We start from the raw sequence: 25,533 nt of genomic DNA on the forward strand, positions 1-25,533 counted from the left end.
TAATTCAGCCTATGAATTTACTGTCACCCTCTGAAATTCCTCTGTGATAGGACAGCTAAACATTTGAATTAAATGGCTATATGGAATGGATCACCATTCCTGTATCATTTTTTAAAGTATTAGATGGTAACACCAAGTACTGCAGTTTTGCCAGGGAAAGAAGCTTTAGATTTATTATTTTTTAATGAGGGGGAACTCCATGGTTTTCTACTTGGCCTTGAGTATATATATTTTAACAATATATTCAGGATGATTTTTCACATGCAGTAGAATCACTTCCCACACCCCTATTATCTTCCACTCTAATAAGTGTATACCCTGACATTCTATCATCATTATAATTAAGATTAACTCAGAGATGAGGTCAAACAATACCTGAAAGTTCCAGGTTTTACCCTCTTCAGTGCACAGTTTTCCTGGCAAAGGAATATATATCCATTCAGGAAAACTAGAGGGAGAATTTAGATATTAATATCAATGCATGGCTCTTCCTCACAGATAACTTCCTTCATGGGTTCTGGCTCTGTAAACTCCCTAAAGTCTTTAATTGGATAAGGATCTCTAACTCCTTATGATGCCTGGATCATCCCTTCTTTCACCTAACCTAGAGTTCTTTTAATTATATAGGTCATATAGGAATTTAGTGGATTGTCTATTTATTTTAGTCTTGGGGCAGCATGATGTTTTATTCAATTTACTACTAAAGTGTATCATGCAATTTCGATAACCACTCTAACCCTACCAACTAGTAAGTAACCAAAACCATCTTGCTAAGGGCTATAAGATGGTCTCTGCCCTTCCATGGTCCCATCATTTCCAGTGAAGTGAGGAAGCTCATTTTAATGAAATTATCTCCACTTTCATTTCAGACCAGCAGTTACAATACTTTTCAATGCTGCTCATACCCCCTTGTACCTTGTACAAAGAATTTTCCTCTAGATCTTCACCAGTTACATAGTTAAGGGGCATATAGGCAGACTGCACATGATAAAACTATTCCATATTGTTGTCATTCTACAACTTTGGATTTTTCTTATATTTCAACTTTAATCAGGATAAATCATTCACAAATCCAAGTTGTTATCTAATTGAACAAAAGATTATAGTCATTCTCAGAAGCTTGAACTCTTCCACTAAATCCACAATCACTACTCAGACCTCACCCTTACCCATTATGTGCTGGTAAACTAGCTTTCTGAAAGTAAAAGCCTAATAAATAGGAAAAAAATCCACAATTAAAAATATATCAATAAATTAACCTTGGTATATAATTATTTTTACTTTATCTCTGATATATCACCCTTAGAATCCATTCTCCATTCTCCACATTTATTTTCTCAGACTTTTGATGATGTAAATTGATAAGTTATTGCTTTGGTCTTAATATGTACCCCAAAATTCATATGTTGAAACCCAAATCCTGAAAGATAATAGTATGAGAAGAAAGGGCCTTTGGGAGGTGTGTAGGTCATGAATAAGATTAGTGCTGCTGTAGAAAGAACCCCAGAGAACTCTGTACCCCTCTTTCCACCATGTGAGGCTGCAATGAGAAAACAGCAACCTGGAACAGAGCCCTTATCTGACCACGCTGATCTCAGACCTCCATGCTCCAGAACTGTGTGAAATACATTTCATTGTATACAAGACACACAGTCTTCTGATATTTTATTATAGTGGGCCAAATGGACTAGAACAATTACTATAATATTTTTTGATACATAAGTCTTCTCCTTTGAGGTTTGAATGTTAACCTCTCTAACATGCTAGGTATGACTTTTTTAACACAGAGATGATGAATTTTGGTAGATATGGATCAAAAGGACACCTGGATTCACTCTAAAGTTACCTATCATCTCTCTGGTCATTAGGATTTTATTTTATTTTTTTCTGCTCATTTGTTTTTTATTTTCTAATAATTAAAAAAGTGTTTTTAGAAGTTTAGCATAAAAGTGGATGAAATTAAAACTGTATAGTTTGCTGATTATTCTAAAAAGACTCAGGTAATAGCTGAACAAAGCTTAAAAAATAAAAATAAGTAACCAAAGATCAAGGTATAAGGCATTACTAACACACTGCAGGAAACAAATATTCTAATACCTATAGATTATTTCTGACTGCACAGGAATGTTATGAATATGGAATAAGCAGTATGAGTTGGGCCTCTTCTGCCTAACATGATGTCTGTGGAATCTCTACAAGCTGTTGTATCTTGCATGATTTTGGTCATTTTCATTGCTTTATGACATTGCATTAAGTGACTATCCCAAATGTGAACTGTCATATGAATTGTTTAAGTGCACGAATTTCATGAAGAGTATTGTTATGGACATTTTTTGCATATTGTATATTTTTTATTTAGATATCGTTTCTCCTTGGGTTAGTTTTGATAATTTGTGATTTTCAAGAATTTGTCCTTTTTCATTTAAATATTCAGATATATTGGCATTTAGATAGCATTTTCATTCTCAAATCCCAGTGTTCATTGCTTGGACCTGGTCTAGTCTTCATCTTCACTCATTCTCCTATGGTAATAATGCCCAAATTCCTTCTGTAGCCTAGAACTCCTCTTTGCATAAAATAACTACCTGCTTATCTAAAATCTCTACTTGGACGTCTAAGAATCTCAGACTTAAGCTCTGAATTTAAACTCTATTTCCCCCCAATATTTTTTTTCTTTCTCAGACGTCATCTCAGCAAACAGCAACTTTCTTTCAGTTGTTCAGGCTAAAACCTTGAGATCACCTTTTTTTTTTCTTTTTTTCTTGTTTCCCCTCATACCTCTTAGCAATGTCTTGGCAATATCCGTTGACTACTTTCAGAAAACAACCTCTACTTCTTCTTCCATTGCAGCCACTCTGGCCCAAGTCAAAGTCCCTTTTTGCTGTGATGATTGTGATAGCCCTTTGGTAACTTCCTCCTTCTCCACCTCCTCTTCCTCTCTCTTCCCTCTTCCGTTTTCTTCTTCACCTTCTCCTGTTTTTCCTCTTCTCTTCCCTACTTTCTGTACCTTCTCCTCCACCTCTTTCCATTTCCCCCCATCTCTCACATCATGTATTTCAGCCTTCTACCCAAAACCCTTCAAAAACCCTCATCTTAATCATTTTAAGAGAAAAAAGCCTTAAGGTGGTCCACATAGCAGCTATATGATTTCCAGGGTTTTTTTTTTTTTTTTATTACATTAGCCTCATCTTTTCTAATTGTTCTTTCTGACTGTTCCGCAAAAGACAGAACATGTACCTGTCTTAGAATCGTTTTCACTTGATTTTCCTTTGCTCAAAATATTTTTTTTTTTGATCCACAAGAATCAAATATTCCTCCATGATTTTCTGTATTGTATTTAAATCATAATCCCACACCACACACACCATAGTTCCTTCTCTGAATTTTTTTCTTATTATCTACATGGCATATTTTATTTTACTTATTTTATTTTATTTTTTTTCCAATACATGAAGCTTATTGTCAAATTGGTTTCCATACAACACCCAGTGCTCATCCCAAAGGTGCCCTCCTCAATACCCATCACCCACCCTCCCCCCCCTCCCACCCCCCATCAACCCTCAGTTTGTTCTCAGTTTTTAAGAGTCTCTTATGCTTTGGCCTTCTTTCACTCTAACCTCTTTTTTTTTCCTTCCCCTCCCCCATGGGTTTCTGTTAAGTTTCTCAGGATCCACGTAAGAGTGAAACCATATGGTATCTGTCTTTCTCTGTACGGCTTATTTCACTTAGCATCACACTCTCCAGTTCCATCCACGTTGCTACAAAGGGCCAAATTTCATTCTTTCTCATTGCCACATAGTACTCCATTGTGTATATAAACCACAATTTCTTTGTCCATTCATCAGTTGATGGACATTTCAGCTCTTTCCATAATTTGGCTATTGTTGAGAGTGCTGCTATAAACATTGGGGTACAAGTGCCCCTATGCATCAGCCCTCCTGTATCCCTTGGGTAAATTCCTAGCAGTGCTATTGCTGGGTCATAGGGTAGGTCTATTTTTAATTTTCTGAGGAACCTCCACACTGTTTTCCAGAGTGGCTGCACCAATTTGCATTCCCACCAACAGTGCAAGAGGGTTCCCGTTTCTCCACATCCTCTCCAGCATCTATAGTCTCCCGATTTGTTCATTTTGGCCACTCTGACTGGCATGAGGTGATACCTGAGTGTGGTTTTGATTTGTATTTCCCTGATAAGGAGCGACGTTGAGCATCTTTTCATGTGCCTGTTGGCCATCCGGATGTCTTCTTTAGAGAAGTGTCTACTCATGTTTTCTGCCCATTTCTTCACTGGATTATTTGTTTTTCGGGTGTGGAGTTTGGTGAGCTCTTTATAGATTTTGGATACTAGCCCTTTGTCCGAGATGTCATTTGCAAATATCTTTTCCCATTCCATTGGTTGCCTTTTAGTTTTGTTGGTTGCTTCCTTTGCTGTGCAGAAGCTTTTTATCTTCATAAGGTCCCAGTAGTTCATTTTTGCTTTTAATTCCCTTGCCTTTGGGGATGTGTCGAGTAAGAGATTGCTACGGCTGAGGTCAGAGAGGTCTTTTCCTGCTTTCTCCTCTAGGGTTTTGATGGTTTCCTGTCTCACATTCAGGTCCTTTATCCATTGTGAGTTTATTTTTGTGAATGGTGTGAGAAAGTGGTCTAGTTTCAACCTTCTGCATGTTGCTGTCCAGTCCTCCCAGCACCATTTGTTAAAGAGACTGTCTTTTTTCCATTGGATATTCTTTCCTGCTTTGTCAGAGATTAGTTGGCCATACTTCTGTGGGTCCAATTCTGGAGTCTCTATTGTATTCCTTTGGTCTGTGTGTCTCTTTTGTGCCAATACCATGCTGTCTTGATGATTACAGCTTTGTTGTAGAGGCTAAAGTCTGGGATTGTGATGCCTCCCGCTGTGGTCTTCTTCTTCAAAATTACTTTGGCTATTAGGGGCCTTTTGTGGTTCCATATGAATTTTAGGATTGCTTGTTCTACCTTCGAGAAGAATGTTGGTGCAATTTTGATTGGGACTGCATTGAATGTGTAGATAGCTTTGGGTAGTACTGACATTTTGACAATATTCTTCCAATCCATGAGCACAGGATGTTTTTCCATTTCTTTATGTCTTCTTCAATTACCTTCATAAGCTTTCTATAGTTTTCAGCATACAGATCTTTTACATCTTTGGTTAGATCTATTCCTAGGTATTTTATGCTTCTTGGTGCAATTGTGAATGGGATCAGTTTCCTTATTTGTCTTTCTGTTGCTTAATTGTTAGTGTATAAGAATGCAACCGATTTCTGTACATTGATTTTGTATCCTGCGACTTTGCTGAATTCATGTATCAGTTCTAGCAGACTTCTGGTGGAGTCTATCGGATTTTCCATGTATAATATCATGTCATCTGCAAAAAGTGAAAGCTTGACTTCATCTTTGCCAATTTTGATGCCTTTGATTTCCTTTTGTTGTCTGATTGCTGATGCTAGAACTTCCAACACTATGTTAAACAACAGCAGTGAGAGTGGACATCCCTGTCGTGTTCCTGATCTCAGGGAAAAAGCTCTCAGTTTTTCCCCATTGAGGATGATGTTAGCTGTGGGCTTTTCATAAATGGCTTTATGATCTTTAAGTATGTTCCTTCTATCCCGACTTTCTCGAGGGTTTTTATTAAGAAAGGGTGCTGGATTTTGTCAAAGGCCTTTTCTGCATCGATTGACAGGATCATATGGCTCTTATCTTTTCTTTTATTAATGTGATGTATCACATTGATTGATTTGCGAATATTGAACCAGCCCTGCATCCCAGGAATGAATCCCACTTGATCATGGTGAATAATTCTTTTTATATGCCGTTGAATTCGATTTGCTAGTATCTTATTGAGAATTTTTGCATCCATATTCTTCAGGGATATTGGCCTGTAGTTCTCTTTTTTTACTGGGTCTCTGTCTGGTTTATGAATCAAAGTAATACTGGCTTCATAGAATGAGTCTGGAAGTTTTCCTTCCCTTTCTATTTCTTGGAATAGCTTGAGAAGGATAGGTATTATCTCTGCTTTAAACGTCTGGTAGAACTCCCCTGGGAAGCCATCTGGTCCTGGACTCTTATTTGTTGGGAGATTTTTGATGACTGATTCAATTTCTTCGCTGGTTATGGGTCTGTTCAAGCTTTCTATTTCCTCCTGATTGAGTTTTGGAAGCGTGTGGGTGTTTAGGAATTTTGGGTCATCTCCCTTTTCTTTTTGAGAAGCCTGGTTAGAGGTTTATCAATTTTGTTTATTTTTTCAAAAAACCAATTCTTGGTTTTGTTGATCTGCTCTACAGTTTTTTTAGATTCTATATTGTTTATTTCTGCTCTGATCTTTATTATTTCTCTTCTTCTGCTGGGTTTGGGGTGTCTTTGCTTTTCTGCTTCTATTTCCTTTAGGTGTGCTGTTAGATTTTGTATTTGGGATTTTTCTTGTTTCTTGAGATAGGCCTGGATTGCAATGTATTTTCCTCTCAGGACTGCCTTTGCTGCATCCCAAAGCGTTTGGATGGTTGTATTTTCATTTTCATTTGTTTCCATATATTTTTAAATTTCTTTTCTAATTGCCTGGTTGACCCATTCATTCTTTAGTAGGGTATTCTTTAACCTCCATGCTTTTGTAGGTTTTCCAGACTTTTTCCTGTGGTTGATTTCAAACTTCATAGCATTGTGGTCTGAAAGTATGCATGGTACGATTTCAATTCTTGTATACTTATGAAGGGCTGTTTTGTGACCCAGTATGTGATCTATCTTGGAGAATGTTCCATGTGCACTCGAGAAGAAAGTATATTCTGTTGCTTTGGGATGCAGAGTTCTAAATATATCTGTCAAGTCCATCTGATCCAATGTCTCATTCAGGGCCCTTGTTTCTTTATTCTGGTCATTAGGATTTTAAACAAAGCAGTATTGATGTTATGTATAAGACATAATGGGGTAAGAAGAGGATAGCTTTTCCTGGCAGTGAATTGTGATTTTTATTTAGGAAAAAATAGAAATATATCAAATATCCCAATATATACATTCTGATTTTCTCCAAACCCTGTACCATTATTTCCAATCTATGAGCTTTCTCAAATAAGACCTGGTAAGGATGCAATTTCAACTGATGTTGTTATTTAACACACTACAAAATCAGAGCCTACCTTTGATGATAATGCTTAATTGTATATTTGAAAGTTGCTAAGAGTCTAAATCTTAAAAGGCCTCATCACAAGAAAATAAATGCAACTATGCATGGTGACAGATGGTAACTAGACTTATTGTGATGGTGATTATGCAGTGTATATAAATATCAAGTCATTATGTTATATACTTGAAACCAATATAATTTGATATGACAATTATACCTCAGTTGAAAAAAGAGATCAGAGCCTACCTTTGTTTACAGCAATACCTAACATAAGGCTATAAGAGGTAATAAATTTCTTCGGAGAAGTCATGGGAACTCCATGGTTTTCTGACTATAAATCAAGCTAAAAATTTAAAGCCACAAATTTGTCATTTTCTTTCTTTAGATCCTTGATATGGTTAGAAACAACCATCCTGCCTCATAGCACTATAGTGACTATATATCTATCACATTTATCATATTGCTATCATCTCCATTTAGTTTGGAAAAGGTTATCCTTTAATGTAAATTTCTTCCTATGTGATAATCTAAGTAACTGTCAATACTTGGTGCCATGGATTCCTGATGTCTTATTATGGTCACGGCCCTATCTTCAAACACTTCAAGGTCAGAAAACTACTTCAAAAAAAAAAAAAACCTTCCTTAAGCGTATATTTCATGCAACCCCTTGTGCTTTCATGACTACTGAGTGCCAATTTTCCATGGACTTGCTACATACATATCTTGTATTAGCTCTTGCTCCAGATTATTTTTACAACTGTTTGTATAGCATTCAGCCATGGAGATAGAGATTATATCTCCCTCTAGGCAAGAAGGCAGACTTTTTTCCTGACCAGGGTTAGAAAGATCATGCCTCTGCATATGGCAATATTGGCCAGGTTTGGTAGCAGCCTCTTTAAATACTGTGATTTTTTCCAAGCCCAGGGTTTCTCAGCTCTGACACACACCTATTGTATGTTAAGCGTCCATGTGCATCCTCTCTGCATTGCTCTGTGTGGGGACTGGGAGGCAAGGGGAACTGTTGCAAACATGAAGTCTATGCCACCTGCTATGCTGTGAGTAGTAATATCTATTGTCTCTGACTCAGGAGTCTTGTGTTTTCTGCCAGAATCTATGAAACTGTAGTTGGGTGACCTATTATCTCCCTCCAAGTTCTTGACAGTTTTGTTGAAGAAGATAAATTGCTAGAAAAGATATGGCTCTCTGGAAAAGGAGGGCACAGGGATCATCCATGGGCAAGGTTAGGAATGTGAAAGATCCCTCATCCAATTATAGATGCTCTTGAGCAGGTAGTAAATGAAGAGGTATGAGTCCCTAACTCACCTACCTCTTAATGAGCCTGAGGGTCAGGAGGTAGGATTGAAACTATCCAACAGATCACTGCTTTCAGTTATTGTTTACTCCTCTAGGTGGAAAGAGGATGGCCAAGGACGCACCAAACCTGACTTTGGATGTAAATGATATACATAATATTTTATACGTTTATATATTTTATATATGATACATATATATAACATGTATGTTTTATATATAATTGGAAAAAAATTAAAGCAATTCACAGGCTATTCAAAAGGCAAATGGCTAAACATACAGCAAAAGGAATAAGCTATCAAGCCATACAAAGACATAGATGAATGTTAAAAATGCACACTCTTAAGTGAAAGTCAGCTGACTTCAAATGCTATACAGTGTATGATTGAACTTATATGCTATTCTAAAGGAGACAAATTTATAGAGAAAGTAAACAGATCGGTGATTGCCAGGACTTGGGAGCTGGAGGGTTGAACAGTTGAAGCACAGCTGTTTTTTTTTAGGGCGGTAGAGTTATTGAATATGATGCCATGAAGATGGGTATATCACACTACAGTTGTAAAAACAAAAAGAACATTGCAACACAAAGAATAACTCCAATGTGTGAAAATTTAAAAAAAAAATTAAATCCAGGATCTTAAAATGGAATGCAGAGGATTTAATTGTATTATGAATGCAAGAAACAACTTCACTGAAGGGAGTAGGGGAAATGATACTAACCTATGGGTGGAAATGAGTGAATCAGTAAGACTCAAGTCATAAGCCCTATACTCTAGTTGATATAGTTGCTTCCTACTGGACATTTCTATTGGAATTGAATAATTAAGTCAATTGCAGATGGAGGAAGCCATTGTTTCACTGTTGGAGTAATACATAGGAGCAAGAGGACAAAGGTAGAATGATTCATGTGATATTGGATTAAAGTTGAAGATACTAGTATGAATTCATGTGTAGCATAACATAGATACAGAGTGATACACATGTAAATGCATAATTGTGTGTATAAATCTGGATAGATATAAATATATATTCCCTTGCTCTATCACCTGAGGGTATCCAGAACAGATACTCCAGACACATTCCAATAAAGGGAGATTATAGAAAATGCCTGACAAGTACTTCTCAGAACTGTCTAGGTTATAAAAAATAAGAAATGTCTGAGAAACTGTCAGTCTACAGAAACCTAAGGGTACAAGTCTAATAAATTTAATGTAATATCACCCAATACATTGTTATATTATTGCTTTAAACAAACTCAAATCAGTCAGGTTGGTACACATTCCAGGTGGGAACACGGCCACAAGGGGTCTAGTGGATTCAAGTTTAATTCTGGATAAGTTTTAAAAAAATGTCCTTGTCCCTTCTGTACCTGATCTTTCTAGATGAAAGGTCTCAGGGTGAGTAGGGGATAACTGGAAACTAGATGCAATTATAGCTACTGGAATGGACCACTCAGATTTTGTAGAAGTGGAGAGAGAGAAAAACCTGGTATCAGGCAAGATACCTGCCTTCCTCCAGAAGACAAATACTCCAATGCAAGAGCCTTAAATTTACCTGTTAGGTCTGCCATCCTCCACCAGATGGTCTCTGAGGATAGCAGAGACAAGAGGGGACCACTCCAGTACCTCCTGGTCACCCCCATACACCTACCTTCACCCTTCGGCAAAATACTTCTTTTTATTTTTTATTTAATTTAATTTAATTTTTTTTTTTTTTTTTTTTTTTTTTTTTTTTTACTATTTATTGATCTTTAAGAGAGATAGAGAGCAGAGGAAGGGCAGAGAGAGAGAGAGGGAGACACAGAATCTGAAGCAGGCTCCAGCTCAGAGCTGACAGCTTAGAGCCTGACATGGGGCTCAAACTTATGAACCCTGAGATCATGACCTGAGCCAAAGTCAGAAGCTTAACCAACTGAGCCACCCAGGCGCTCCAAAATACTTCTTTTTAAAATTTATTTTAATTCCAGTAAATTAACATACAGTATAATATTGGTGTACAATATAGTGATTCAACAATTGTATACATTATTTAGTGCTCATCATAAATGTACTCTTGATCCCTTCACCTATTTCACCCATTCCCTATCCATCTCCCCTCTGGTGACCCTCTGTTTGTTCTCTAAAGAGCCTGTTTCTTGGTGTGTCTTTTTTTCTTTCTTTCTTTGTTTTGTTTCTTAACTTTCACACATGAGTGAAATCATATGGTATTTTTCTCTGACTTATTTTATTTAGAACAATATCTTCTGGATCCATCCATGTTGTTGCAGACGACAGGATTTCATTCTTTTTGTGGCTGAATAATATTCTTTTATATTTACCACCTCTTCTTTATCTATTATCTATCAGTGGACACTTGGGCTGCTTCCATAATTTGGCTAAAGTACTACAATGAATATAGGGGTACATACATCCTTTTGAATTAGTGTTTTCATATTCCTTGGTGGAATTCCTGGATCATAGAGTAGTTCTATTTTTAATGTTTGAGGAAGCTCCAAACTGTTTCCCACAGTGGCTGCATCAGTTTGCATTCCTACCAACAGTGCATGGGGGTTCTGTTTTTCTCCACATCCTCACTAGTACGTTTTTTCTTGTGTTTTTTATTTTAGTCAGGAAAAACACTTCCAAATGTCTTCCTCACTCGTATTTTGAGTCATAATGAAGCAGACAAATGTCACATGGCTAATGGCTTGAACAAATAGAACAAATTGGATTAAATACACTTAAGCAGTCCCTCCAAAAATAAGTAACTGAATTGGGAGCTCTAAGGCTTACCAGCCAGCTGGAAGTTACATGGGAGGCTTGCTAACCTGTAATCTGAATGATGCACGCTTAATGTGGCTGCCAGCCTCTAAAATTGTAAACTCTTTCTAGGAGACCTCATGCGCTCTTGGGTTTATACTTCCTGTCTGAGGGCTGGACATTGGTTGGCATCTTGTTGGAAAACACTGTGGTACCTTGGGAGTAATAAGAGAGACCTGCAGGTTAATCAGAGAGGTTAACATAGGAACATGCTTAGGGGAATTTGCCGCTGAAGCCAAGTTGGTATAGAAATGAGGGGTGGATTTGGTGGAAGGAAATTCTGAAACATTTCCACATGTTGTGATAGCTTTTGTTCTGGACTCTGTTTTCAAGAATGTTTTGTAATAGATTTGGCCTATTTTTCCCCTTAGCAGTATATTAAAGACACTGTCTTCTAGTAGGGCAAAATTAAGCAGATTTTCTCTTCACAGGACTGAGAATTTCCTAACCTGGTGTTCCTCAGCTTTAAATGTAGATGCATTGTGTAAATAACAATATCTATTAGGGTCAGGGCCCTTCCTTGAAGAGAATTTAGGGGTCAGGAGAACAGATGAGAACATGAAGCTCCTGCTTCCTGCTATATAATACATAATAAAGTTTTCTGTTGCTAACCTGGTAGGCTTGCCTCCCCATCAGTATCTATGAAATGATGGTGGGCCAACCTGTTAGGCTCTAGGTAAAAGTTCAGACCCTTCTCGGGTTTTGATTAATACCATAGATTTGGTAGAGTGTAAGAAAGACAAATATCACATCATGGAACTCTTCTACGAAGTCACTGTGTTTCTTAGCTGGTAGGACCTGCCATGGTGTTAGGAACCTGGGTCTGCTGTCCCGTATTGAATGGCCAGTGTATTCCTCATGTGCTTGCTCATACTCGTGGTTCCAAATGGTTTGCCATCCAATCTGCATCACAACAGTGTGAGGGACTAGCAGAGAGGAAGAGGAGGGCAAACCCCCCTTATCAAAGATCAAAGGAAATTGCACTACATCTCCACTTATGTCCTTTGCTCATAATTTAGTCACATGGTCACAACCAGTTGCAAGGAAGGCTAGTTGTAGACATAGACAAATATTCCATTAATACAGAGAAAGTGGAGAATGCTTGGGTGTTATGAAATAATCAGTCTTAAGATCTATAAGACTGTAAAGACAATTTGGAGGAAAGACAATTCAGAATAAAAATGAAATGATTATATGGAATAAAATGTTAGATATTTCAGGTGCAACTTTTTCTATGACAGGTTAATAACTTCTCCAACTAATATTGTCACTTGTTATTATCAACTAAAATTTTCTTTTTTCACTTCTAGTTTGTTATCTATGTATTTAGGGTTTCAAAACACATCTGTGTGGAAGGGCAAACACACATTAGGGAAATCTATACTGAAAGCTTTGGAGACAGAGTTAAAAGCAGTTTTGAAAAAAAAAAAGTATATAATTTATTTTTTTTTTAAGTATTTAGTGCCTAGGGAGAACTCGTGCGTAATGTATAAATTTGTGACCCTTTGAGAATGGTCTTCTTGGATCTCATATCCTCTGGGGACTCCTCATAATCTTTAGATATTTTCTTTCAAGATACAGACAGTATAAATATTCAATGAGATCAAGTGCTGATGAATTTTATATGGCACTGTGAATAATACCAAGAAAAGCACTCAAAACATAAATAAGTCAATTGTAGTGAAAGGGAAATTTAATAGTCTAAAACTCTGAAAAAAAAAACCCCTTTTAAAACCATTTACACAGTTGCCATAAATAAGTAAGAAAATCAGTCACAGATTGTGGGGTAGAGGGAGAATCCTACAGAGAAGAATGGAACTATCACTGTGGTCTGTTCAGCATGATGATAAAAGAGTTAAATATTGAAGCAGAGATAATTTGCTGGAATAAATCTGTTTAATATCTTCAAAAAATATGTTTGATTTTTAAAGTGCTTTTGGCAGACTGATTAGGACTCAAAAGGATGAAAAAATTGGTATGTCGAAAATTTAAAGACCATATTTCCATTAGATTTGTTTTAACCCATTTTGTCTTATTTTTACCATTATGGTATTAACCTTATTTTTCTAACCTTCAAATTTTGATTAAGGGGAAATCATGAAAAAAGACAGAATACAATGAAAATTTAGTTTTGAAAAACTTTACCTTTTTAAAATTTCACTAATATTCATAATATTTAACATAAGCTTGACTTCTAATGGTTTTGTAGTGTGAGCTTTGTTAATTTTTGTACAATATGTGTTAGGGATAGTTGGTGGGTGTAACTGTTGTAGTTGGACAAAGAAATAATCTGACATAGTAAAACTCTGATTTAGGTGTTTTAGATATAACATTCCTACAGTTGTTGCCTTTGGAGTAATTTGTGTAAATGAAGAAAAATTTATGATTAATCGTTTCACAATTATGTGAATGTAAGAGGAATGTCCAGGAAAAACAACTGTCCTTTCTTTTATACCCATATATGTCTACATTATTAACATGAATTTGACAACAGATCTTATTTTTTACCTATGCTTTTAGATATAACTGGAAACAATTTTTATTTGTATTCTATGTTTATTTTTATTTATGTGTATATCTTTGAAATTATATTCTATGTTTTAGAGATTGAAATAATTATATTGATATTCTCAAAACAGAAAACATTGTCTTATCTATGGCCCATTACTAAACCTTATTTATTTTATGTGTTTGATATGAAGGTACCAAGGAAAGAAATTTTCCTTAGAATCATTATGAAAAAAAGAAAAAAGCACAATAAGCTGTCCTATAATCATTGGTAGAAGTTGTTATTTTTCAGAGCGCAATGTAGGGAAAAACACTCTTTCAAACTTAATCTTGGTGTCCAATTTGCTAGCTGTGCAAACCAGAACAATCTGATTGTCTCTAATATATGCCATATGTTGAGATGACTACTGTTATCTATAGTTAATATTTATTTAATTACATTTTAGCCAAACATTTGAATATCCTTATGATAGGGAAATACATGCCTCCTAAAATTTTGTCAACACTATTCTGTGATTCATTGTATTTGAAATTTACCAAATACTGTTCATCTCTTTTAAGCCATGCTGACCTCAAATTGTTCATCTTTTCAGTCTGTATTTTACAGAAAGAGCAAAATGGTAAGTGTAAAGCATAGAAGCAGAGAGAGAAATTTCATGACAAATATTTTCTTATAATTTGTATTTATTAAAACTTACAAATTTACATATTTTTAATTTTAGGATTATTACTAATTTAAATGTCTTAATCTTCTTTCAATTTTTCTTACTAATTTAATTTCTTCCTTAAGCTCAATAACCTATTTCTAAAAATCCCTTCTATATTTCTAGGTTTCCATAAAGATTTATTTTTATCTTTCTCCCACTTCATATGATTTCCTGAACTCATATATTTCTATATGCTTCTATATCCATTACTCTCATTTTAATTATTTTTTCATTTTTCAGAATCATAACTTAGAGAGGAAAACTGCAGTTTCTTATTAGACACACAAATATTACCAGAATATTCCTGCTGATTTTGTTTGGGAGTACAACGTGGGAAGAGTGGGAATGATAACAGAGTTTGATGGGATGGAAATACTACTAAGGACAGAAAATAAAACTACTCATGATGTTTCATATTCACTTATTGGAAACTGTATCTCATTAGCCATGAAAGTAAGTGACAGAAGAATCAAGCATTTGAATTTGATTAAGTAAAATGGTAAAGTTATATAACCCTGTCTGTTGATGATGGTGAGGGGTGTGTGTGTGTGTGTGTGGTGTGTATATTTTATGAAAACCATTTCCTGATATAATTTTAATGACAATAATCATTTTGGTTCTGAATGCAAAGCTCTTAATTGAATAAGAAATGGCATCCATCTCAATTCTTGCTAAAATCAAGAGAGAAGAAGCATTTGTGCATGCTTTAAAAGTCCTTCTAATTTCCCTCATATAAAAACAGTCAACAACCGCTATCATATCAATCATCGCTATCATTATTCTCTGGCAGAATTGCAAAGTAAACATAAAATTCTCTATCCAGATACTTTGGAAATGCAAAGTATTGTTCTTCCTGGCATAACCTCCTAAAATATGAATGATGTTACTCTATCTGAAAGATTGCTTTCCTAATTTTACTTTAGACACTAGTTACCACTGCTATTTTCCCCTTAGGACTATCAATTTCTTTCTTTCTTTTCTATTTAGACCTGGAAAAGTAGAGGACAGTAATGGGAAATCACACACAAGTGACAGTGTTTATCCTGGCAGGTTTGACTGATGATCCACAATTGGAAGTTGTGCTATTTTTCTTCCTGCTTCTCACCTACCTGCTAAGTGTCACTGGCAATCTGCTCATCATCACACTCACCCTGGTGGATGTCACCCTCAAGACCCCCATGTATTTTTTCCTTCGGAATTTTTCCTTCCTAGAAATTTCCTATACTACCACATGCATTCCCAAATTGTTGGTTGCTATGGCAACTGGGAACAAAACCATTTCCTTTAATTGTTGTGTTACTCAAGTGTTTTTTGCCTTCCTTTTTGGTGCATCTGAATTTTACTTGCTGGCAGCCATGTCCTGTGACCGCTATGTTGCCATCTGTAAGCCCCTGCACTACACAACCATCATGAGCAGTAAGATCTGCATGCAACTTGTCTTCTGTTGCTGGCTTGCTGGGTTTTTTGTCATCTTTCCACCTCTCCTCTTAGGCATAAACCTTGACTTCTGTGCCTCCAACGTTGTTGATCATTTCTACTGTGATACAACTCCCCTGCTGCAGATCTCCTGCTCAGACACACAGCTCTTAGAGACCATGGGATTCATTTCTGCATCAGTGACACTTGTGGTCACGTTGGTAATGGTGATAATATCATACAGCTTTATTGCATTAACAATTCTAAAAATCCCTTCAACTAATCAGAAGAAAAAGGCTTTTTCAACATGTTCCTCTCACATGATTGTGATATCTCTTTCTTATGGCAGCTGTATCTTCATGTACTTTAAGCCGTCAGTCAAACAAAGAATATCTTTTTCCAAGGGAATTTCAGTGCTCAATACCTCCATTGCCCCACTTTTAAATCCTTTCATTTACACTTTACGGAACCAGCAAGTGAAAAAAGCCTTCATGAACATGATACAAAGGGTTGTTTCTTTCTCAAACAAATGAATATCTTGTTGCATAATGTATAATGCAAATGAACAAAGGAACCCCAATAATATCAATGAATCTAATTATAGCTTCCAATACATAGTTTCTTTCAATGTTTTTTGCTTTCATGTCCTTGATATTCATCTTTATACCTTCTCAAGCTATATTTACAAAAAAAATCTTTGTTCCAAAGAAGATAATTTTATGAATAACCTTTAACAGATATTTTTTCTCATCTCACTTCCATTTCCTATAAATATCTGAAAGCAATGGAGTTGAGATTTTCAATCGGTCTCTGTTGTCTTTGAATGCTAGTCAAGGATCAAAATATCTTTTTATTTACATTATATTTGATGTAACATACAACATAAAGTATTACATCTTTATTTTAGTTGAACGTACTTACAACTAATATTCATTTATAGTTTTTGTAACACTACCAAATTATTGCTGCATACTCTAACAAAATGAGAGGAAAATTTTGGCAGAGATTAAAGATTAGTGTTGATGCTCAAATTAGAAAATGTTGTCTATTTAAAAATTGTTCATGTGTCTAAGTAGATCCCTTAGAAATTAGTTTTTTAGTTTCTATTAGAAAATTGTTAGCGTTTATAAGTGTATCAATTATAGGTGACAAAATGTGTTATTTCACTGCTATATTTTAAAAATTAATTATGAAATACAAACGTATTTGGTGTTTCTATGCTCAAAAAATCTCTTCAACAACATGGGATACTCTGGAGCTAACTGGAAACTATAAGTGTAATTTGGAAAAACAATGGTAACTCAGTGTATTTATTCTTTTCAGATTTTTATAGACATAGATATAAACATAGATAGTTATCCCAGTAAAATCAAAATAGTAGAATTAAAGTAAAACTTTACTTACAGATTTTTGAACTGTAGGTCATAATTTAGAATTTCAGGGTTTCAAAACTTTTCTGTGTCATGGACAAAATGTAAAATATTAAATATAATAAAAACATTTTCACAGTTACATATCATGTTTCATGTTTTTTAATAGAAATGTATGTGCATTAGGCCTTTTTTTTTCATTTCTTTTTATCTTAACTATGGGTCTTGATTTGAATATTTTGAAAAATACTCTCTAAATACTTCTGAACAGTTCATTAATGAACTGGATCTTAAAAGATATTTGAGTCATGAATGATTTCAGGAATAATAGTTAATGAAACCATTGATTACATTTTTTCCATGATCATTTATGTATATACTTTTTTTAAGTTTATTTCTTTATTATGAGAGAGCACACTAGTGAGCAGGAGAGGGGCAGAGAGACAGGAAGAGAGAGACTCCCAAGCAGACTCCATGCGGTCAGTGCAGAGCCAGACATGGGGCTCAAACTCTCAAACTGCAAGATCATGACTTGAGCTGAAATCAAGACTTGGAGGCTTAACTGACAGAGCCACCCAGGCGTCCATATACCTATACTGTTTATATTTTGAGAAAGCCGATCTAATGATCCAGGAGCATTATCTAATTTTAGAAATTAAAAAAGCACAGAAAAATAATAAAAGATACCTATGACATATTGAGAAAATCTAATAGAGTGAAGCCTAAGATTCTCAATGGTGTTTGTTGTTGTTGTTGTTGTTTTAATTCTTTCATGTATCAATCCAAATGAGTTTGTGTTAGACACACTGTCCAAGCTAAGGCATTATTTATCATTGTCATTCTAAAATGCTTTATTTATATATTTTAATGTCTGTCAACTGCTAGTTATTTACCATAGAGGATATTAACATTATCTTTTTAATTATTTTTTTTAGTTTATTTTTTTTCAGTATATGAAATTTATTATCAAATTGGTTTCCATACAACACCCAGTGCTCATCCCAAAAGGTGCCCTCCTCAATACCCATCACCCACCCTCCCCGCCCTCCCACCCCCATCAACCCTCAGTTTGTTCTCAGTTTTTAAGAGTCTCTTATGCTTTGGCTCTCTCCCACTCTAACCTCTTTTTTTTTTTTTTCCTTCCCCTCCCCCATGGGTTTCTGTTAAGTTTCTCAGGATCCGCATAAGAGTGAAAACATATGGTATCTGTCTTTCTCTGTATGGCTTATTTCACTTAGCATAACACTCTCCAGTTCCATCCACGTTGCTACAAAGGGCCATATTTCATTCTTTCTCATTGCCCTGTAGTACTCCATTGTGTATATAAACCACAATTTCTTTATCCATTCATCAGTTGATGGACATTTCGGCTCTTTCCATAATTTGGCTATTGTTGAGAGTGCTGCTATAAACATTGGGGTACAAGTGCCCCTATGCATCAGTACTCCTGTATCCCTTGGATAAATTCCTAGCAGTGCTATTGCTGGGTCATAGGGTAGGTCTATTTTTAATTTTCTGAGGAACCTCCACACTGTTTTCCAGAGTGGCTGCACCAATTTGCATTCCCACCAACAGTGCAAGAGGGTTCCCGTTTCTCCACATCCTGTCCAGTATCTATAGTCTCCTGATTTGTTCATTTTGGCCACTTTGACTGGCGTGAGGTGATATCTGAATGTGGTTTTGATTTGTATTTCCCTGATAAGGAGCGACGTTGAGCATCTTTTCATGTGCCTGTTGGCCATCCGGATGTCTTCTTTAGAGAAGTGTCTACTCATGTTTTCTGCCCATTTCTTCACTGGATTATTTGTTTTTCGGGTGTGGAGTTTGGTGAGCTCTTTGTAGATTTTGGATACTAGCCCTTTGTCCGAGATGTCATTTGCAAATATCTTTTCCCATTCCATTGGTTGCCTTTTAGTTTTGTTGGTTGTTTCCTTTGCTGTGCAGAAGCTTTTTATCTTCATAAGGTCCCAGTAGTTCATTTTTGCTTTTAATTCCCTTGCCTTTGGGGATGTGTCGAGTAAGAGATTGCTACGGCTGTATATAATTGACATCCATAGACTATTTTAACCAACAACAGCTAAATACCTTTTCTTCTCAAATTCACCAAGACAGATCACATTCTGGGCCATAAACTACACTTTAAAAATTTTGAAGACTACAAATGATACAATAACTGCTCTCAAACCACAATGGCATTAAATTAGAAATTTATAAAAAGGATGACTGAGAAATCCTAAATTATGTGAAGATTAAATAACACTTCTAAATAATACATGGATCAAAGAAGAAATCTCAAGAGAAATTTAAAATTTTTTAACTAAATGAAAGTGAAATAACACCTTGTTAAAGTTTGTGGGATACAGTGAAAGCAGTGCTTAGAGGGAAATTTATACCATTAAGTGAATCTATGAGGAAAGAAGAAAAATCTATAATCAGTTATCTAAGTTTCCATAATATGACATGGACATTAAAAGGATAATAAGGAAACACTATGAACAATTCTATGATCATAAATTTGATAACCTAAATGAAAGTGACCATTCCTTGAAAGAAAGGATTTGCCAAAATTCATACAAGAATAATCTGAAAAGGCTTATACCTATTAAAACCTCACTTAATAATGAATTATCTTCTAAAACAGAAAGCATCAGGCATTCCATGTTCATAGTTCATCGGACAAAATACTGTTAAGGTATCACCCAAAACAATTTACAGATTTAAATCAATCTCTATCAAATTCAGTAGCATTATTTTTTTTTTCAAAAATGGAAAACTTGATTCTCAAGTTCAAACAGAATTACAAGGAAACTTGAATACCTAAAACCGTCCTGAAAAAGAAGAAAAAAGTGGGGACACTCACACTTCCCAACATCAAAGCATACCACAAAGCTACAGTAATCAACAAAGTGTGATATTGACATAAGGACAGATATATAGAAACATGGAATAAAATGAGTCCAGAAATAAGTCTATGCACCTATCACTAATTTTTCACTAGGCTAACCAAGATCATTCAATGGAGAAAGAATAGCCTTTTCAACAAAGAGTGCTGGGATAACTAGATAATCACAGGTAGAAGAATAAAATTAAACCCCTGACCCACATACTACAAAATTATCTCAAAGTATATCTATTACCTAGATGTAAAAGCAAAACTATCCAACTCTTTTAAAAACAGTGTATATATCTTCATGACCTTGGATTTGGATTTGGAAATGAATTTTTAGATATGGTATAAGCAACAAAAGGATTAAATTTGGCTTCACCAAAATTAAATACTTTTTGTTCAGCTAAGGATATTACCAAGAAAGTGAAAATAACCTTACAAAAAGGGAGAAAATTGTATATCTTATAAGGTTCTAAAATATATGAATCCAGAATATATGAAAAACTATTTCAAATCAGAAACAACAACATAAAGAACTAACCCAATCAGAAATGTGCAAGGATTTGAATACAAATTCTTTGAAATGGCTAATGAATACATACAATGATGCTCAACTCATTAGTCATTATGGAAATGCAAATAAAAACCATGAGATACCACTTCAAACCCACTAGAATGGCTATAGTTTTTTTTTTTTTTTTAATGTGGATGTGGAGTAATTGGAATTGCATTGTTAGTGGGAATGTAAAATTGTGTAGTTTGGCACAGTGTGTGGGCTAGAGATGTTTAGGTCAAGTTTGTGTTATTTCCATAGGTAGAGTCCACTGAAATCTGACTTCTAGAATAGCAAAGTCTATTACAAAGAGTAATAAACAGAAATATAGGGTTTTTTGTGTTTCTCTTTGTGTTTATTTTTATGTGACTCTATTAATGCTCTGGGTTATCCTTTAGGAAAGCCTAGATTAAAGGAAAAAAAATTCAGAGACTTTCATAGAATTAGTGAAATTTTGAGTAGAAATTATACGAATGAAATTTTAGAGGCTGTTAACTGCTGACTTATGATACTGAAGGAAGTTGGATGTCAGTAGCAACGTGTTTATGAGGATATTAAGATAGTAGGTATCTCTATAGTCTTTCCTCTTTAATTCTCCTTTTTCCCTCCTCCTCTCCTCCTGCTCCTTCTTCTTCATAAAAGTCAGCTGTGAGAAACCACACAACAGTAACAGCCTTTATTCTTCTTGGACTGACCAATGATCCACAATTACAGGTGGTCATGTTTCTTTTCTCTCTGTTTTAAATCTACATTTGAGTGTCAGGGAATCTAATAATCACCCTCACCCTACTGGACTTTCATCCAAAGACACCCATGTATTTCTTCCTCCAAAACTTCTCATTTTTAGAAATCTCATTCACAACTACCCGCATCCCCAAATTTCTTGTCAGTATGGCAGCAACTGATAATGAAGTAGGGAAGCTGAAGGGTATCCATGTTAGAAAGGCTCCATCTCTCCTGGTTTTCTGCTAGGCCCCATTTACTCATGTTTCATATTTTGCTTCTGAATAAGCCAACGAAGCTATGTTCCCATTTCAAGAAGGGAGCAAGAAAGTTAATCATTATCTGAGTTTTGTCCTAGGCCCAAACACCTGTTAACACCTAACAAGAGCCAAATTCAAACATGTTCCAGGACATTAGCTTCAAACAAACCTCAGTTGACACTGGCATCAATACCCCTAACTTTGGTAATTTATGGAATAACATTTATTGTTCACCTGGCATTTGCTTTTCTCTGGATTCCTGAATGAACACATACTCTAGACCTTCTTCTAATATAAACCCCTAGCCCCCCCCCCCAAAAAAAATAACAAATTGACCCATTCTCCTTTCCTTTCCAAATCTCCCAGACACTCCATCTGCTATTCTTTGTGTGTCATTCACGCTATCCAATAAACTCTGTTGCTACTTTCCCTGGCTTGCATTTGATTTCTACCCTGAGGGAAGCCAAGGACCCTCTTGGCTGGTCCTGTAGGACCCTCCTCTGGAGTCTGCCTGCATCGATATGATCATTTCTTACAACAGTTGTGCAGCACAGCTATTTTATACTCGCTTGGGTTCAATACAACTTTTTCTCCTGTTTCCTTAGGCAAATGTTTGTCTTTGGACTAGTACTTCATGTACTCTGGGCAGACTTCCTTAAAGATCTCTGTAGTTAAACTATTTCAATAATGTGACCCTTATTAGTGAATGAAAGGATTCAGATAAGGTTACTCTTTTAATGATCTAAACAATAACCTTGTTTTCTGAGGGGTTGAAATTCCTAATTATAAAGCTTTCAGAAGAAATGGAAAATAGAATGATAAGAGTAGATCATTGGAAAAATATTTTTAATAGTCTTGGGAGATTCTTAGAATCATTACATGAAAGTAATAGTAATCATACTTTTAGTAGTAAATAAAAAAATAGTTTGCAAATGTGTAAGTCAAATGAGAATTTCCTGTTGCCTGTGAATTGCTAGTAAAGGACCAAAACCAAAGTTTTCTTGTATATCAGATTCTAAAAACAGCCACCAACAATTAGGGTCAGATGCATTTACACAGGGTTTATAAACAGATGGAAGTATTAACCTAATTACCATGAAACAAAAGAAATGAGATAGATGAAAGATATGGTTCTATCACCTCCCTAAATCAACAGTAAGGGACGGAACACCTACACAAAGGAAATGTATCCTTCCTGGCTGGAAGTTTGCTGAATTTTTTAATATTCAGAGATACACTATTGTTGCCAAAGGGAAAGAATCTGTGCATTATTTTCTCAGGTCAGAATTCACTAACATAGTTTTGCTAGGTAGAAAAGAAACTGGAAATGACAGAAATATTTTGGCAAATAAACCTTATATCAGGTAACAACACTCCTTTATTATCAAACACACTGAATTTATTTCATAACAGTTTTAGAAAACAGATGGATAACATAGCATATATTGGTTGTATTCCAGACATAGGGATGGTAGGGACAGGAATGATAACCTTAAATTATATTTATAAGACTACCAAAGTGATTCTTACACAAAACCTTTCAAAATTACTGATATACCAGGTTTAAGTCCAAAATATAATTTTAGCATACAGGTCCCTCTAACTTCTCTAGACTTGTTACCTCTACCTTTATAACAGTATATTAAGCACTTGTTGGACCACATTCTTGAATTGTTCAAAATAAGCAATATCTTTTACTGAGTGCTAAATAGTTCTAATAGCATATATTTAATGAACTATGAGCTGTGGATTAAATTTCTCCTATTTTATATATGGAAATTATTAGGCACAAAATTTTTATGTATTCTTTGCAGTATTCTACATTGTGTGTATGTAAGGAAACATTTACTGAACCCAGGCTGAATATCTCACAAATCCTGTTGAAATATTAGATATACTAATTCTCCAAATGCATGTAGTTATCTAATACCTCCATGTTATCTGCATATATTTGTACCTCATTCATCTTTCTCTATGTGTATTTTTAGTCTCAACATAATTATTACTTTCTCCTAAAAGGCCTCCCAGATCTCCAAAATTACTTAGAAGCCATACGATATGCCGTAAAGTATTTTAATATTCCTTTATTACAACACTAATTATACACTGTATAGCAATATTGGAGTTTTGTGTTTGTCTCCGTTAAGCAATGCAAGCTTCTTAAAGGTAAGGACTGAGCCCCTTGCAATGCCTGAAATAAGGGAGATACACAATATGTATTTAACTACCAAATGACATATAACAAGGTATACTTATAAAAGACATACTTTATTTAAAGTATGGTTTCTAGAGGCTAATATATAATAAATAAATGTTACTTAAAGCTTGTATTACAGACTTGAGGGAATAAGTTATTGTAGCAGGGTGCTTTCATTAGGAAGAATAAAATGTATTGGTGACACTGAGCTGCAAGATTCTTCAAGAGACTGTCCTATATGAGTGGTGCCTGGGTGTCTCAATTGGTTATGTGTCAGATTCTTGATTTCTGCTCAGGTCATTAATCTCATGATTTGTGAGTTCAAGCCCTGTGAGGGCTCTGCACTAACAGTGCAGAGCCTTCTTGGGATTTTTCTCTCTCCCTCTCTCTCTGCCCTTCCCCTTCTTGCTCTCTCTCTCTCTCTCAAAAAATAAGTAAACTTAAAAAAAAATTAAAGGCAAAACAAAGAGAATGTCCTATATAAGTAATGAGGTAGAAAAACATGTCACAAGAAGTGAATGAAACATGTTTTTTGTTTTTATAAGATTATGATTTGTAGCATTTATTACAACGGTTTTTATGAAAAGCACATCTTTTGTAACATATCCCAGAAGACTTCTTTTACCTGCTGGTTCCTTAGGGTATAAATGAAGGGATTTAGTAAAGGGGCAACTGAGGTATACAGCAAAGCTACACCTTTGGATAAAGTCACTCTTTCTTTGGCAGATGGTTTAATATACATAAAGATGCAACTCCCATAAGTCATGGAGACAACAATCATATGGGAAGTATAGGTGGAAAAAGCTTTGGTCCTTTGCTGTGCTGAACGGAATTTAATAATGGTCTTAATAATGCAAGTGTAAGACAGAATCACCAACACCAATGTGATCATAAGTGTCACGACAGCGAAGATAAAAGACAACAATTCTAGGACATGTGTATCTGTGCAGGATATCTGCAGGATAGGAGGAGTTTCACACATAAAGTGATCAATTATTTTGGAAGCACAAAAATCCAGCTTGAGTCCCATGACCAATGGTGGAAAGATGATTAGGAATCCAGTTACCCAAGAGGAAAGTACAAGTTGATAGCACACTTTGCTGTTCATAATGATTGGGTAATGCAAGGGATTACAGATGGCAACATAGCGGTCGTAGGACATAGCAGCCAAGGTAAAACTCCATAACTCCCAGTAAAAGAATAAAAAATAATTGAGCTGCACAATTGTTATATGAGATAGTTTTTTCTCTAGCCACAATGGTTATCAAGTATCTGGGAATACATACTGTTGTGAATATGATTTCCAAAAATGAGAAATTATGGAGAAAAAAATGTATTGGTGGCTTGAGGCGAGGATCTAGCAGGGTAAGGAGGATGATGATTAAGTTCCCCAACAAGCTCAATATGTAATTAAGAAATAGAAACATGAAAACCACAATTTGCAATTGTGGGTCATCTGTCAATCCTTGGAGAATGAAATCTATTTCCATCGATTGGTTTTTCATTTCTCTTTTATGAGACTTATCAAATATACGTAAGAAGACAAATCAACCAAATACATATACATATGTATTTATGTACATATAAATACATAAAACATAAATATATATAAATTAGCCTAAGTGTATATAAATTAACTTAAATATATATAAGTTAACATAAATATATAAAC

At 35.2% G+C, this 25,533-nt stretch overlaps 3 protein-coding genes across 5 annotated transcripts in view; 2 read left to right on the top strand and 1 right to left on the bottom strand.

The window, feature by feature from the left end:
- Positions 1–25,533, top strand: part of LOC123590229 (olfactory receptor 6C1-like) — a 144,939-nt gene that overhangs the window by 42,677 nt on the left and 76,729 nt on the right. The window lies entirely within an intron of this gene.
- LOC123590233 (olfactory receptor 6C74-like) lies at positions 15,032–16,404 on the top strand. Its single transcript, XM_045463152.1, has one exon. It carries the CDS (start codon positions 15,466–15,468, stop codon positions 16,402–16,404), a length of 939 nt encoding a protein of 312 aa, XP_045319108.1. The 5' UTR covers positions 15,032–15,465.
- LOC123590236 (olfactory receptor 6C6-like) lies at positions 24,423–25,366 on the bottom strand. Its single transcript, XM_045463154.1, is given in 2 exon segments — positions 24,423–25,033; positions 25,035–25,366. Coding segments are annotated over 2 exon segments (927 nt in total). The 3' UTR covers positions 24,423–24,438.

Source organism: Leopardus geoffroyi, chromosome B4, assembly GCF_018350155.1.
Source record: "Leopardus geoffroyi isolate Oge1 chromosome B4, O.geoffroyi_Oge1_pat1.0, whole genome shotgun sequence".
Lineage (NCBI taxonomy): Eukaryota > Metazoa > Chordata > Mammalia > Carnivora > Felidae > Leopardus > Leopardus geoffroyi.

Excerpts from the sequence above, each read along its gene's own strand:
- LOC123590233 (XM_045463152.1), top strand. The coding sequence starts at position 15,466 with ATGGGAAATCACACACAAGTGACAGTGTTTATCCTGGCAGGTTTGACT.